This window comes from Oenanthe melanoleuca, chromosome 6, assembly GCF_029582105.1.
Source record: "Oenanthe melanoleuca isolate GR-GAL-2019-014 chromosome 6, OMel1.0, whole genome shotgun sequence".
Classification (NCBI taxonomy): Eukaryota; Metazoa; Chordata; class Aves; order Passeriformes; family Muscicapidae; genus Oenanthe; species Oenanthe melanoleuca.
Window position 1 is genome coordinate 27,349,269 of NC_079340.1, and position 15,705 is coordinate 27,364,973.

At 40.4% G+C, this 15,705-nt stretch overlaps 1 protein-coding gene across 26 annotated transcripts in view; it reads right to left on the minus strand.

Annotated features, from left to right (window-relative positions):
* The window catches only part of ABLIM1 (actin binding LIM protein 1), a 189,317-nt gene that overhangs the window by 67,482 nt on the left and 106,130 nt on the right, over nucleotides 1-15,705 (minus strand). For all 26 annotated transcript variants that reach the window (XM_056494501.1, XM_056494502.1, XM_056494488.1 and 23 more), the window contains 2 exons: nucleotides 3,099-3,225; nucleotides 1,868-1,961 (listed from right to left, as the gene is read on the minus strand). In XM_056494501.1, coding sequence (XP_056350476.1) covers nucleotides 1,868-1,961; nucleotides 3,099-3,225 — 221 coding nt within the window. The remainder of the gene's footprint in view (nucleotides 1-1,867; nucleotides 1,962-3,098; nucleotides 3,226-15,705) is intronic.

Sequence of the window (15,705 nt, forward strand, 5' to 3'; positions counted from 1 at the left end):
AACTTCATCTTTTTTATCTGATTTTGACTCTTAGAAGAGGGACACCCTTGCAAGAGTTTAGACATGCTTTCTTCCTCCAGCAAATGCTGTCTCATCTTCTGATAATAAATAGCCGTAGAAGAATAGGAACTATGAAGTGAGAAACTTACCTTGGGGCCAAAATGAGCACCAAGGTTCTGCCCAGGATACATCTCTGATTACCTGAGGTTAAATTATGATGGACAGCCAAGTTCCAGATCAATTGAACTAATCTTTCCTTAGTTTCAATTTATCCAGTTCTGATGGGATACTCATGACACCTCACACAGCTAAGTTTCTTCCTCACTGATGCTAGGAAGAGTAACAAGTGCAACCTTGCTATATTCAGTTATTACACAAAATACTCCAGATAGAAATAGTTCATTTCTTCCCAGCTTTCCACAGACTCCAATAATCCTCTCTTTTGTCATTTTCATCTGAAGAGCTTGCATTGCTTATAGGTGAGAGCAACTGTCATGTACACCTAAAATAATTTCAGAATTATTTTTTGTTTCCCAGTCTCACAAATCCAATTACTTCTCCCCTGCAGTGCTTCCTGCACAGCATTGCAACTGTGGTGTCTCCAATACATAATGCTAAATTGCAAAAACTCATCAGTAGACAGGAATAGATAAGCAGATGGTGGCAGGCCAGAAGAAGAAAGCCAGAGACACAGTCTTCCTACTCAGGGGAAAACTCAGGCTGCTCTCAGTAATTATCTGTGCAGGTCTCCAAAGGAATTAGATACACATTTCAGAGGAGGCAGGCTAAGAGTCTGGTGAAAGAACTGTACATCCTTCAGTGCATCCTTCCAAATGCACAGGGTGTCCACATGAGCTCTGAGTCCCTTATGGTGACTGCTTAATATTCTGAATGCTGAACCAGAGAAGCCTCCACAACTAAAACCACAATACCATTTTATGTCAAACCTGAAACTTCTCACAAATAGGGCTGACACAGTTTTACATTTGTAGTAGATGGGACACAAAGAAGGGAACCTGTAACACACTTTCACTAGCAACTTCCAGCTGCTTTTATTTTTTGTGACACTTTCAGGTTTATTTTCAGTTATTCACTGAAAAACATACACTCCACCTCCTGACCTGAGCTTAGGTTCTTTCCACTGAGCAGAGTTTCCTACAGGGACAAGAGATAAGTTCTGCTTCTCATATCTCAATGACAAGGAAGGTCTTCTGCATTTTGGCTCCTTAAACTATTCTATAATGACACAGAGGAATCCATGCATAGTTCAAGGATTCCAGCTCAAAGGAGACTTACCAGAGCCATGAGAGATGGAGGCTGATACTGACACCTCTAAAGATTTGACTGGTTTCAGTGAGAACATTGAGGACTCCAAATAAGAGTCAGCAAAGGAGATTATTCAGATGGTTTCTGCCTTCTCATTTCTGAACACATAATTTACCTCTCCAGCACATTTCTCCCTCTCACCTTCTCAGCATCATTCAGATCATAGGTAAATCTAATGTGGTAAGTTCTGACAAACTTATGGTTGCCAAAGGTGATTCCAGTACTCAAATTACTTTTGTAAATATATCAAGTCTGACACAGAATAAGCAGGGCAATAGGCTTTGCAGATCACCATGAAAAGAGTAAAGCAGAAACCACAAATCCATAGAAGTTGGTGTGATTAATTCTGTATCACACACTTTTGTGGTGACTGCAAAACTAAAACACTGAAAATAATTCTGAAAATAATTCTGAAAATCAGTAACTTTGTTCTAAAATCAGCAGGAATTATTTCTGTGAGAATTTTTGTATTCTCTGCAGTTCCACGAAGACATAATGGGTGGCTCAATTCTACATAAACTCTAGTTCACAAAAAACCTACCTCTAGGACTTTCCCAGTAATGAACTGGTGACATGCTTCACACTTGACTCCAAAAAGAACTTGGTAATCCTTTTCACAGTAAGGAGCACCATCTCTGAAAAAGAAAATTCACAGATAACAAACCACTTCTTATAAAACAGGTTACAGCATGACTTACTCTCTTCTTTGTCTTTGTTTTGGAGCTCCACAGACCCAGGTAACAGGGGAGAATTCAAGGGAAACGCTTTGTAGTACAGGAAACAAAAATCATACTCTCACTAATGCCTCTTGGAATTATTCCTTAAATTTCATCAAGAGAAGGCATCGAGGACAAACTACTGAAGTAAACCCCCTTTTTTAGAGCAGACTCTACACCTACAGGTGGTGCAGTTCCAGGGAATCAGGGTAACTGTCTCTGGGGCTGAGGGATCACAGTCTATCACAGGCAGTTTTCTGTTCACTTCAGAAAAAAAAAAACCCAAACCTTTGGTAGGCTGCAAGACTATAAGCAGTTAATTTTAAGTAATCTAGTATTTTGTATGAAAAAGGAACATACAGTAAAAGTGGAAACACTAGTCAGCCTAGGAGCATTTCTCAGGCACCAGATTTTTTTTGAGAAATTACAGATAATACTTCTTATAAATATTATACACACCCGAATGACAGGTTTGTGAAATGTGCATTGTTTCCTTATTTTTTTTTTCTTTGCTATATGCTTGAAGGGGGAAAAAAAAACACTGTCATAATTTCCTTTCTTTTATCATTTCCCTATCACTTTCTTCTACTCAAAACCCTCTTCATTAGTTTCTTAGATGGAAACGAGAAGTACAGTGTAATCATCAGATCACACCATATAATCACACCATCACATTTACTCTATTATCTAGCAAAGGTAAGAAATTGACAAATTCCTATTTTTTTTTTCCTCAAAATCACATGTTGGAAAGCAAAATGGCACGATGCTTTATCTGGCTATTACAGAAAATATATGCAAAAATCCACCTAATTCTCTATGGGAATATGGAATTATACCTCTTTCAAACTGGTATTAAATATACACATCATTAAACATCACCTTTCAATTACACTTTGCAGTTCATTTTCCCAGCTCAGCTCTCACTGGGAACAAAGACTGGTGTATATGAAAAGGTGGTCAAAACAGGATTTCCAGATGTGAATTTTGCTGCAAGCTTTTCTCTGCTAGCAGCTAAAACTGTGCCATGAGTTCAGAAGAGCAGCAGAGGTTACTCACTTGCTGATGTATTCCCCAGTTAGGACCTTCCCACAGGCCTTGCACTTAAAGCACCCCAGGTGCCACTGCTTATCCAGGGCTAGCAGTGCTTGTCCATTTTTGATGTCTCTTCCACAGCCAGCACAATCTGCAAACAGGCAAACAAACAGATGCATTTTTTTGTTAGCTACTTGTTTATTAACCTTAATTAACAGCACACCTGCCACAACATTTGGTAGCATAAGGGATGAACTACACAGCAGTGCAAAGTTACATTTCCTGTCCTTAAACCCTTCTGGGTCCTGTGCAAAGACACCATCTTTCTCATTACAGTAGAAAAGGGAAAGTACTTCTGTTTTTCGTGCTATTTATGACTCAAAGACAACCTGGCAAGCTCTGTACAAACTTCAGATTCTGCCAGGAACAAGCTACAAAGTCCTGACTGCACAAAGCTCCTGTCTTCTGCAGGTCCCTGTGGGTGGCAGCAGAGCCCCACGTGTGCCCAGCCAGGAGCTGGGGAAGCCCAGGGCAGGGGGACAGCCCTGTCACCCTGGTGTCTTGGGGAGACCTTATGATGCTTGTACATCCCCAGTTGTCTGTTCTGTTTGTGTTGGATATTGAGTTCTGCAGCTTTAAGACTGGTTCCAGGAGTGAAAGGGGAGAGCAGAGGAGCAGAGTTTGTTATCAGAGACTGCCCTTGCTCCCTGAATCCTTCACACAGACTGGGCTGTCTGCAGTGACAGGAGAGGGGACTGAGAACAGCCTGAGTGAGCTGGGATGTGACCCACAGAGGGACTGAGAACAGCCTGAGTGAGCTGGGCTGTGACCCACAGAGGGGACTGAGAACAGCCTGAGTGAGCTGGGATGTGACCCACAGAGGGACTGAGAACAGCCTGAGTGAGCTGGGATGTGACCCATGGAATGGACTGAGAACAGCCTGAGTGAGCTGTGACCCACAGAGGGACTGAGAACAGCCTGAGTGAGCTGAGATGTGACCCACAGAGGGACTGAGAACAGCCTGAGTGAGCTGGGATGTGACCCACAGAGGGACTGAGAACAGCCTGAGTGAGCTGGGATGTGACCCACAGAGGGACTGAGAACAGCCTGAGTGAGCTGGGATGTGACCCATGGAATGGACTGAGAACAGCCTGAGTGAGCGGTGACCCACAGAGGGACTGAGAACAGCCTGAGTGAGCTGGGATGTGACCCACAGAGGGACTGAGAACAGCCTGAGTGAGCTGGGATGTGACCCATGGAATGGACTGAGAACAGCCTGAGTGAGCTGTGACCCACAGAGGGACTGAGAACAGCCTGAGTGAGCTGGGATGTGACCCACAGAGGGGACTGAGAACAGCCTGAGTGAGCTGGGATGTGACCCACGGAAGGGATGTTCTGAATTTGTCATCTCTTCAGAGCAGCAAGAGGTTTTGCTGTTTAATATTGTTCATTTTTGTACTGGGAAGTGCTTTGCCTGTTAAATAAACAGGGTTTGTTCCACTTTTCTCTGAGGAAATATTTCCCCAAACCAGTTGGAAGAGGGACTGCTTGAATCTGTTTCCTTAAGGACCCTATTCAGAGGTTTTCGCCCTAAATTTGCCCTAAACCAGGACACCTGCACAGCATTTTGTCTTTCCCACGAAGTTCTCCTGTCTCTAATCAAGACTCTTGCTCAGTTTTGGTACTTTCCTGGTAGCCACTTTCACTGCAGTCCTGGGGGACCCTGATGGCAGAATGGAAACCAGAAGCAGGAGCACTGTGTCCCAGGGGCTGCCACAATATCTCGTGTTACATCAAAACAGCTCAGCCCCAAGCTTCCATTCCTCCCCCTTCAAACATAAAATCCTCCAAGATTTCCTGTTAAGGGGCACATGGTAAGATCTGAAGAGACTGATGTGGCAGACAGCACTGAACTGCAAGGGCTGTGCTCTGTGCCCAGCCCCAGGGGACAGAAGGGCTGAGACAGGGCAGGAAGCCCAGTGAAGTGGAAAGGGAATGCCCATCAGCTGAGCCACTCATGGCAGCCACAGAGGACACAGCCTGGAACAAAGGTTTTTCCAGATATTACTGTCCCCAGACTTGGTGTTTGGTGAAACATAAACAAATAACAACACATGGAGCCAAACAGAACTGAGCAATCTGAGCTGTTAAAGTCCAGGTTGCAGGGAAAAGATCACCCTGGCTCCAACACTCGAGCTGACTGAGCAGGTACAGCCCAAAATCCTTCATCTCCTCCTGGGTTTAAGCCCAGGCAGCACCATGCCTTGCAAAAGGGCAAGTCCAAGTTTATTAACCCACCGATGATGAGAGCAGAGTCAGTCCTTTTGATTAAAGGGCATGACTTTGGTTTGTTGGGTAATGGGCCAAAAGAACCACAAATGTGTGCTGCACACTCCTGCTATCCAGAAATCCACCATTTGGATTCCATCCAAATCCATCACTCTTCCTATCAGCATTCTTCTTTTTCTTCTCAAATCCCTTAAAAAAGGAGGGGAGGAAGACTAAGCACAGAGGTATCTTGTGACAAAATGCAAGTCACAGACTTTTGACACAACTTGGACTTGAAAAGCAGCCCTGAGATGTCCTAATACCAGGACTTTGCTCTAGAGGACATATGTTACAAGCTGAAATCATGAAATGACAAGGAGTGACACCACGTAATGTATCCCTGTGCTGTGCCATGACAGCTGAAGGCTCCATGCCAGTCTGTGATGACAGCAAAGGCTGGAACAGGTCACCAAGGGAGGCTCTGGAAATTCCAGCACAGGGCTGAGGAAGGCACAAACACGTGTCAGAGTTCTTTGGCATGCTGATCTTGCCTTTGGTTTGGGGAGGATGCTACATCATCTCTTGAGGTCCCTTCCAGCCCTCATTTTCTTAAGCCAGATCTGAAACCATGCAACATGACTCTGACTGTGAGAACAAATGAGATCCTCTCCCCAGTGCCAGTGTGTGCTGAACTGCAGTTTTAAAACAGCACCCATTTCTCAGCTCCCTAGCACTCCTGCTTCCACAACCCTCACCTGGGGCCTGTCACACTGTGATGCATTTCCTGCTATATTCTCCTTCAGAAAATCTGCCCTATTATCTGCTTTTTTCATTTTTATCTGGGAAATGTCAGTGAAGCTGAAATTTCTGTGAAGCTGAAACTTCTCAGAAATGGAATCAATAAAGACATTTTTAAAACACTTAATTTCCAAGGCAGTGAGAATAGAGAAACTGTCTTACACAAAAGGTCTACCTAGTAGACCTCTATTGATGCCAAAAGCAGAGACCTGGGGGAAGTAGGGATCCATGAACTACCTCTGACTGTTTAATTGCTTCTTTGTAAGCCTAAGTCACAGTAAGTCTGAGCACCAGACTTGGTATTGTGCTCATGTTTAATACAAGGGGTTGGCAACATCCTTTTATTATTCTATAGCACCAATGACATCTACACTCTGGGTTCCTTGAAGTGTTTTGCAGGAGGAAATTAACATCATTTCCATTCTGCTAATACAACAGACACATTGAATGTCTAGAATCAAAGTAAACTAATAGCCCAGTACTGTCGTATGAGGCTGAGACGGCTTTTAAATAAATCTGATTTTAATTCTGGCAAAACTGTTGGGTATATACATGAAAAGCTAGCAATTATCATTATCTCCTAAAATAGAAAGCGAATAGGGCTGGGCTGGGCTGGGCTAAGAAAAGACCATTTGTTCATCCAAATTCTCCAAATAAAAGCCATTATGATCTCAGGCACATTTAAGCCCTTGGCTGAATGTCATCGTGTATGCAGGCAGGATCTCAGTATCACATTAAGCACAGTCTGTATCCATCTAACCTATAACTAGCACATGCTGTAAATAAAAGGGCTGTGAGGTAAGAACAGTGGTCCACAACCATATGCCAGAGCAGACTGAAAAATCTGACAATCCTTCCCAAATTTGTGTACAATGGTTCCCACCATGGTGCTCTCTGGCTTCATACCTAGATCTAACAGACTGCACCCCTTGAAACTGAGCTTTCTTGCAGTTTTGGGGTTTTTTCCATATAATCTGGATTCTTCCTTACTGCCATTGCTTGCACATCACACACTCAGCAGTGCCAGGATAACAAAGATGAGGAGGTGGACAGTGCAGTGTGCTGTTTAAAATGCAGAGTGAGCAGTACAGCTCCCCTCTGCACTTAGATATATGTCATATTTGACATGTCTGGGTACAAAAGAAAATGCCTGGACAAAAGGACTGTGCTGTGCAGTCAGCCAGCCCAAAAGCTTGGGAAAGTGGGGGGACAGTGCATGCCACTACAATATAATATATGATCTAGACCTCCACTCTCCAACCACCTTCAGCAGCCCCACTAAAAGACACAGGTCAGGCTGAGCTGCCACCCATGACACCTTGCTTGTAAAGATATGAGAAAATGTGTTTCCTTTTTTAGCATCTGCACCACCCCAGACATCCAGGAGTGAAGCATCTTGCACAGCAAGCCATTTGTCACTGTCTAAATTAAGCACTGGATTTTCTGCCTTTGCTCCCTCCCCTGCTCTCAGCCAATAGTGCACAGGTGAGCTCAGAGCTGATACAGCTGGATTAACCCTCAGCACACAGAGTAGGACTTTAGCCACTCCCATTTGGATTGCTTTACAAATTTAATAGCAAATATACCTTTATCCCACATTCTCTGCTCATCCTGCATGATTCATGAAAGAGAAACCACCTCTATGTGCTTTTGTCCTAATAAAGAGGGTTATGCAAAGTCATGTGAATGATTACACCAACTCAGCTCCATGCAGGGTTAGCTCTGTGAGCAAAGCTAATAGCAGTCTGATTTAATGATGAATAATGAATTCACCAAAGAGTTCATTTCATTCCTGATGGCCATACCTAATAGATAGTCTGAAGCTGCCACAACCCCCAGAGTCACAGGTATTTTGTACTCCTATTACACTCCTTTTGTAACTATTTAGCTCCTTATAAAACATTGATAAGTGAGTTTTAAAAAGACAGCACCAGCAGGCTTCTGAAACAGGAAAAGCAGGGAAGGATTGGGGGGGATTTTTGTTATTATTTTAATACTTAAAAGAAACACTAAGTTTTCATTATATTTACACAGAAATACATTGCCAAACATAGCTGGACCTAAAGAACAAGATTTGAAAGTGATGAAAGATGCAAATATTATCACTGGAGTCAAGGACACGAAATCTCTAAGTATAAATAGCTCTCAGTCACCTTGAAAAAAACAACTTTTATCCCAGTAAGTCTTCTGTGCCAATTTGAAGGTTGTGCAATTACAATTTCTCATCGAGGTAGGGAGACCAGAGTTTTTTCTCAGTCACCCTTTAACCACAGATCAGGCAACGCCTTCTAAAGCCTTGCTTTAAAATGGAAAGGTTTGATGGTACCATGCAGGCTTTTCCAGATCTTCAAGATATTTCTGTCAAAGCTAAAAATACAAACTCACTATGTTCACAGCATGACAAAACCTTTCAAAGTTCAAAGCATAACCATTTGGTCACTGAGGCTGTGATAAGTTTTGGAAGTCAGAGAAGGACATACAATGTTGGGAATTTTACATGCAGGATTTGAATCTGAGCATGTAACTCAGGAAATCTGCTCCAACCCCCTTCTCCTTGCCACTGCAAGGATGGGAAATGTTTGTCAGAACAAATTCGCTATTGCCCTTTTGCTGAAGGCAAAACAAACCCACATAGGCAGCCTTGTACTCCTGAAATCTAACAATAAGAGGCTGGGCTCATACAATAGAGGGAAATAAATTTCCCATGGGAAGTGCAGTATGGTTTTGACAGTTTATTATAAATGGCAAGTTGGGAAAAACTGGCATTTTCAAAAGAAGTAGTTAAAGAAAATAAAACTATTTTAGTAGATTAAATAGGGAAAGAAATCCCAATGGCATGAACTGGCATTCTTTGCTTGCAGCACAAGTCCCTGGAACCATCTGAGTGCTCCACACTGACTTGTCTTTTTAAGAAACATGTTATTGTACATCTTGGATGTATCATTAGACCAGTCACTAGTGCTGTCCCCCAGGGACCAGTATGGGGCCCAGTCCTGTTTAATATCTTTATTCATGATCTAAACTGTGCCAGGGTAGGTTTATGTTGGATATTAGGAAGAATCTCCTCAGAGAAAGTGTGATTAGACACTGGCACAGACTGCTGGGAAGGTGCTGGAGTCTCCATCCCTGGGGGTGTTTAAGGAAAGCCTGGACGTGCCACACAGTGCCATGGTCTGACTGACACAGTGGTTTTGGGGCATAAGCTGGGCTTAATGATCTCAGAGATCTTTTCCAACCTAAAGGATTCTGTGATTACTGTAAATTGCTGTTTCATCACCTGATTTAATTTGAAGTGATTCAGAAGATTGAATGCTCTTCCCCAACTCCAGTTTGGGTCTGTATTGATTTATAAGTGTTTAACAGGGAAAGTCAATTCCTTATTTCCACATCTTTCTACTCCTTATTCCCAAAGGAGACCAAACCAGATGACCTTCTGACACATTACTCCTGCAAACTGTCCCTGAAAAAATTGTATAATCAAGTTAACTTTTTTAACTACATCAATCCCAGTCCCTTCTTCAACCCAGTCTTTCACAGAGGTATCTGAACTGAGAATAAGAGGGTGGATGAAACAGGATGAGGATGAAAGAGCAAACATGCTACACACAATGAAAGAGAAGAGTTAGTTGTCCCCTAAAAGAAATATAAAATTTTTGGGATTCTTCCCATCCCAGCACCCCCAGAGCCTCACCTGTAAAACCACTCTAAAGGATTAACCAGGGCCAGGTACACATAAGATGAGGTCAGTCTTTTACCCCATCATTTCTTTACCACATTTCAGTACTCAGGTAGCTCCAGCTAAATTCAGTCACAATTTCCACTCTCAATATCCCAAGGGAATTGCACATTATCTCAGAGCTTCATTGTTTAATACCCAGTTCACGGATAGCACATTGTGTCTCTTCATTTGCAGATTATTTTGGATAATTTTCAACTGTTCCTCTTGAAAAACAAACAATTCCAACAGGGTGAAAACTCCCCAAAATAGGAATGAAACTTATGACAACTTTTAGGAAGGTTTTTATGCCCAGATAACATATGGCAAACTAAGGTCTAGCTAACAGCTAATTCACTTTTCACATTCTTTTGAAGGGACCTCTGATTCCTGACTTACTACCTGGCAGGCTTTCGGAGCATGACAATTCCCAGATCCTCCTGTCCCTGGGGGTCTCCTCTGTAGTTCTCCAAGCCAGAGATCCCCCCTCATGCAAGACCCCTTTACTGAGGAATTCCTTGCACCTCCCCCAGAACTTCCTTCAAAATAAGATTTAGAGTAGCACTCCTCCAGTAAAAACTAGGAGATGGATGTGTTTTGATTTCCAAGATCAAGCTGGGGTTACACTTAGGCAAATAAGAACTGATATATATGTAGTACTGTCCAATTTACTGTAACACAAAAGCATCCAAAAGAAATGGGGAAACTGGACTGCAAACACTTTTTGAAAGGAGTTTTCTGACAGAAAACTCATAAATCAGAAACTTCCTGCCCTGTATTTAAACTGTATTGTATGTATTAAAACTCTGTTTTAAATACAGTTGCTGCTCTACCTCTATCACCCAGAAGTTTCTAACAATCTGTATCTCCAGAGAAGGATCTAACACAATTTATACAGCAGCATTAAAATACCAGTCCTTATAAATTAGGAAATAGTTGAGCAAATGGAGGCTCTTTGAGTAATTTACCCATTTTTATGAGTGAGGACATAAAGTGAGGACTAAAATTAATCCTAGAAAGTAATTCAAATTATGAAAATGCCTCAAAAGCTGCAAGCATTCTTCAAAAGAATAAATCATCTTGAAACAATCATACAAATTGGCCAGTGTCATTAAAAGAATTGCATATTCTTAGGCACAATCTAATGGCTTTTCCCAGAAAGGAACTCTGCTTGGGTTTGCATAATTTGTTTGAACTTTTATCCTGTCATGAACGTTGATTTGCTTTTTTTATTCTTAGAAGGGAGGATGGGGTAAAATTTTAGACCCACTGTATGCTGTATTAAGTCATAAATGTAGCTGCCCTACAAGGTTATTACAATCAAATTCAGACTAAGGAAATGGAGAATTAAATAGTGACACTTTAAAAATGAAGGATTTAATTTAAAATCTGAATTTAAAGTTTTAATTAAAGTGAAGTTAAAAATGGGATCTGAAAACACAGGGAATAAACTTGCTTTCCTTTTCCCACTTATCAGCAACATTAGGGTCCATAGGATATGCCACTTACAAAATTTTTAAGGTCATGGTGATGCAAAGTAAATAGTTTTATAAAGTACAGGCTCTTGAAAAATATAAATTCCAGAACTGAAATATATTTTAATACATGTACATTCTTCATGTTTGTCTAGTAAATTTCTGAAAGTAAAAAAATATCCACAGATACTTTATGTATTCTAAATAAAATTTCAACTTTCATTCAAATAGGGTTTGACAACTGATTAGCAAAAATAGTTGTTAGGGAAAAATATAGATGTTAAATAATATGATGATTTTATGCAGAGCTATATTAGTTTAAGAAGATGTATACAGATATGAAGTACCCTCATGTTTATCAATTAGCATTTTATAATTAAAAATCTAAATGTAATCCAAGGTTACATTCAGTCTAATCACGGTTTCCTGGGTTATTGAACAAACCATGATTAAAATCAATGATTTAAATCACAGTGTTTGAAATCAATCAACAGTGATGTCCATAGTATGCTTTTATTCTATGGTAAATAATAATAAAAAAAAAGCCATATATAGGATTATGTGTGCCCCTTCTATCAGGTTCCCCAAATCTTCAGCTGAATCTCCAGTAGGTAGCTGAACACAGGCTTGAATGCCACAGAGATATGGGAGTGTTTCTGCTAATGTAAACAGACAGGCTAAGAATGAAATGAGAAAATTCTGTGTTACAGCACACAAATAAATATTAAATGATTGAGGCTTAAAATTTTAAAAATTTAAAATTTAAAAATACATGTTCACAACCCAAACCATTGAGCCTCCCTAAGCTCCCCAGGGCACTCAGTGAAGTTATGGATATTGTGGGTGAATATTCCTCAAGACAAACTGAGCTCAGTGTGTCACACAACCCATCTCCATCTGGGCCAAGTACCTGTGCAGCTTTGACACAGGTGTGAAATTGGAGAATATTTCCTAAGAACAAACTCAAAATCACATGTTGGATTTTGCTCAACACCTTTAAAGCAAAAAATCACTGCAGATATCTTTCTTAGCAACAGCAAACTTTCCCTTTCATTTTTAAATTCTCTATGAAATTGAAGGAGTTTTCGGAGAGCTCCAGAAAAAAATTATAAAGAACAAAATAATGACAAATTAGTCATATGTGGCTGAACAGTTACAAATCCAAGCTGCAGACTTTTCCCAATAATTATGATTGAAAGGAATTTTGCCTCCTTTTTAGGTAAGTTCTAATAGAGAAGTTTCTGATGCTTATACATCAGCTCTGACATTATTTCTGAATACTGGCAGCAGTCACCTATATTTTTATCTAATTAAAGGACAGTTAAGTCCTGACTATAGGACTGCATTAAGAATTAAAGAGCCTTTAAAGGAACACTGCAAAGTAAACTTGCTGCTCCATTTTGATGCTCTGTTGTTTCAAATACAAACTCACTTTCCTGCCACTTTCTGGGCAGAGAGGCAAAAGATGAGTCCTATTTTTTCCTTCCTACCTCCTCCTCCTTCAGCAGGCATGGTATCTTGGCTCTGCTTTACTTGTGTTACCAGAACCTTGTTGGAAGTTTCAGTTATTTACTGGCACCTTCACTGCCTGCATCTTTTTCAAAGAGATAAGGCTATTGAATAATTGACAAAGGTATCTTTTTCCCACAAGTTCATTAAGCATTAAGCTTATTATTTATATCACAATAGAGCCAAGATCCCCAGTTGTGAGGCAAAATCCAGCCCTGTTAGACTCTGTACTGATAGGCATGAAAGCATTTGTCCCAGAGAGCTGGCATTCTTTGAGCCAGAACATAATGTGCACAACAGACAAGGACAAACACACAAAACAAGATGTGAAATCTCCACGTGGATGCTGGCTGGCTGGGGAACAGCTGCACCAAGGATTATTCATGCACATGGAACACTTGGTTGGTCAGTTTGGAATCTCTGGTCCACATCTTGGCTGCACTGTAATGCTCTTAACTCACAGGAGAGACTCTTACAAAGAAAGGCAAGTTGAAATATCTTCCCTCTGCTCCTTTCCAAACTGTGTCACCACTGGGTACCTCAGCATTTGCAGGACACAAGTATCTATTTCATTGAAAAGAAACAATGGTGAAAGTCTTCATCACCATTTCAGAAGGTGAATTTTTCAAAATGAAAACTCCTGTTATGTGATTGTAATGTTTCAGTTTCTTTTGGATAGGGAGGTTTAACCCAGAAAACACACTTTTCACTTGAAATGCAATTTCTTAGCTAGTTCATGTACATCACTAAAATGATCCAACCTTTCAGCAAAATGATAATCATAAATAACTAAAACTTGCAGACCAGCACCCAGATAAGGAACCAACCTTAGAGGAAGGGCTCAACCTCAGGTAGAAAATGACATAGCATTCTTATTACTAAAGTGCTTTATTGTGGAAATAGTGAATTTCCCAAGGAAAAAATACCCTTTCGTTTGAGGAAGACGAACTAAACTGTATTCAGACATGTAGTCTCTTCTGGATTTCAGAGATGATGCCTGAGCCAGAAGGGTGCTGGCTCGAGTTCCACAGGCTGCTGGCACCACCTCTGTGCCTGTCCCAAGTGGGGGATCTCTGCACAGCTGCTCTGCTCTCAGCTGGATTTTTCACAACACCTCTTGTGCATTCAGCGTGGTACTTTTTAAAAATTAAGGTCTGACTAAACTGGAAACTTTTTTTTTCAAAGTCTGCCTCAGTTCATTTATCAGGTGCCTTGTGGAGAATTACTGATATAATGTCCTAATGGACGGCATTTTATGCAACTATGCAGGCACAATTCCAGTTTTGCCCAAAATTTAGAAATAACAGGTGTCTGCACAACTGGTTTTCTGGAAAGACAATGTGGACCTGAAACACAGTGTGTTACCACACAGCCAGAACACAACAGAGAGGAGAAAGAGCTAAAGACAGTACAAACCAGGCAATCATGATACCAAATACAAAACCTGGACACTGTTTAAAACACAAATATCAATTACTGGGATACATCATTGCATTACTCCTTTATTGGGCCCCAAAGAAAAAGACTTGATCTTTGACAGAATCTTGAAAACCCTGAACTATCCAAGGCATCAACACCTCACTTTTAGTCAGTGTTATCTCCTTGTCCCCTGTTTCTGTGCTGCTCTACATCTGTCTCAGTCACTTTGCTTTATAGTTCACATGCCATTTATCAAGCTGTCATATGAAATAAAACAATAACAAAACCAAACACCACTTATTTCATTTGTCTGCAAAGCTATTTACAGGTATTTGTTATTAGATTTCCTGCTGAATGAACAAAGATCCCAAAGTTGGTGCACTGTGTATTTCTGGCAGTAGCCAAGGAATAGGACTGATTAAATTATAAATTATGATCACTCTACAGCATCTGAATACCAAAGGATACTTTTAAAAATTTCAAATAAAAATGGAGTCACTGAATTGGTTCAAGAAAATAGCTGAAATTTCAGGTAACACATGTGCAGTGAAAGAAATATATTAGTAATATAAATAAGGTAAATAAGTACTGTGGACCCAACTAATACGAAAAAAAAAAAGGAAAATCAATTATTTAGTATTCTTTCATCTGATTTTCACTGCTGTGCACTACAATGGAGTGTAACAATATTCAGGTTCATGTTATTCAATATGTTAACCCCTGTACTCAGACACATTTAATTTTCCTTGAAATCATCCAAGCAAAGCTGCCAGTAAGTTTTCATTTGTGTGAAGTAATACACACAGGAAAATGGCATGTCAGCATTAATGCAGATATTCTAGGATAGAAGGCTTCCTTTCACATTACACAAAGCAATCAAACCTGATATATTTGCAATCTACTGAATTCTCTCAAACTTTGTTTTAAGGAAAGTCTCCTCTAGTGACCTACTTGAAAGTAATCATGGGAAGCTGACAGCAGGAAAGGATATCTATTTGGTATTTATTAATGCATATGTGAGTCAGAGTCTCTCTTAAAAGAAATGGTATTTTAAAAAATCCTTTCAAAAAATGGCAAAGCATTAGAAAAAAAAAAAAAAGTGTGTATTAGCCAGCAGGAGAAACCTGGAAGTATCTGAAATACTTTACACTAATTAAAACTAACTCTTTGGTGCCAGCTAGATACTTTTCTGTATCTAAGCCAACTTTTGCACAAAGCTAAAGCAGCAACTAGCCTGTCTTTGAAGGCAGAGGATGCTTCATTAATTTTTTTTATTATTTTTTTTATTACTAGTTCTGGACTTAAAACATAAGCTGTTCCCATTTTTATTTGTCTATTTTCAAGAGTTTTGCACTAAATTGACCTGCAACTCTATACTACACATTTCTGCAAGTCTTTGTCCATAAAAAACCAAGATGCACCATGGTAGGTGCCTACAGATTTTAGT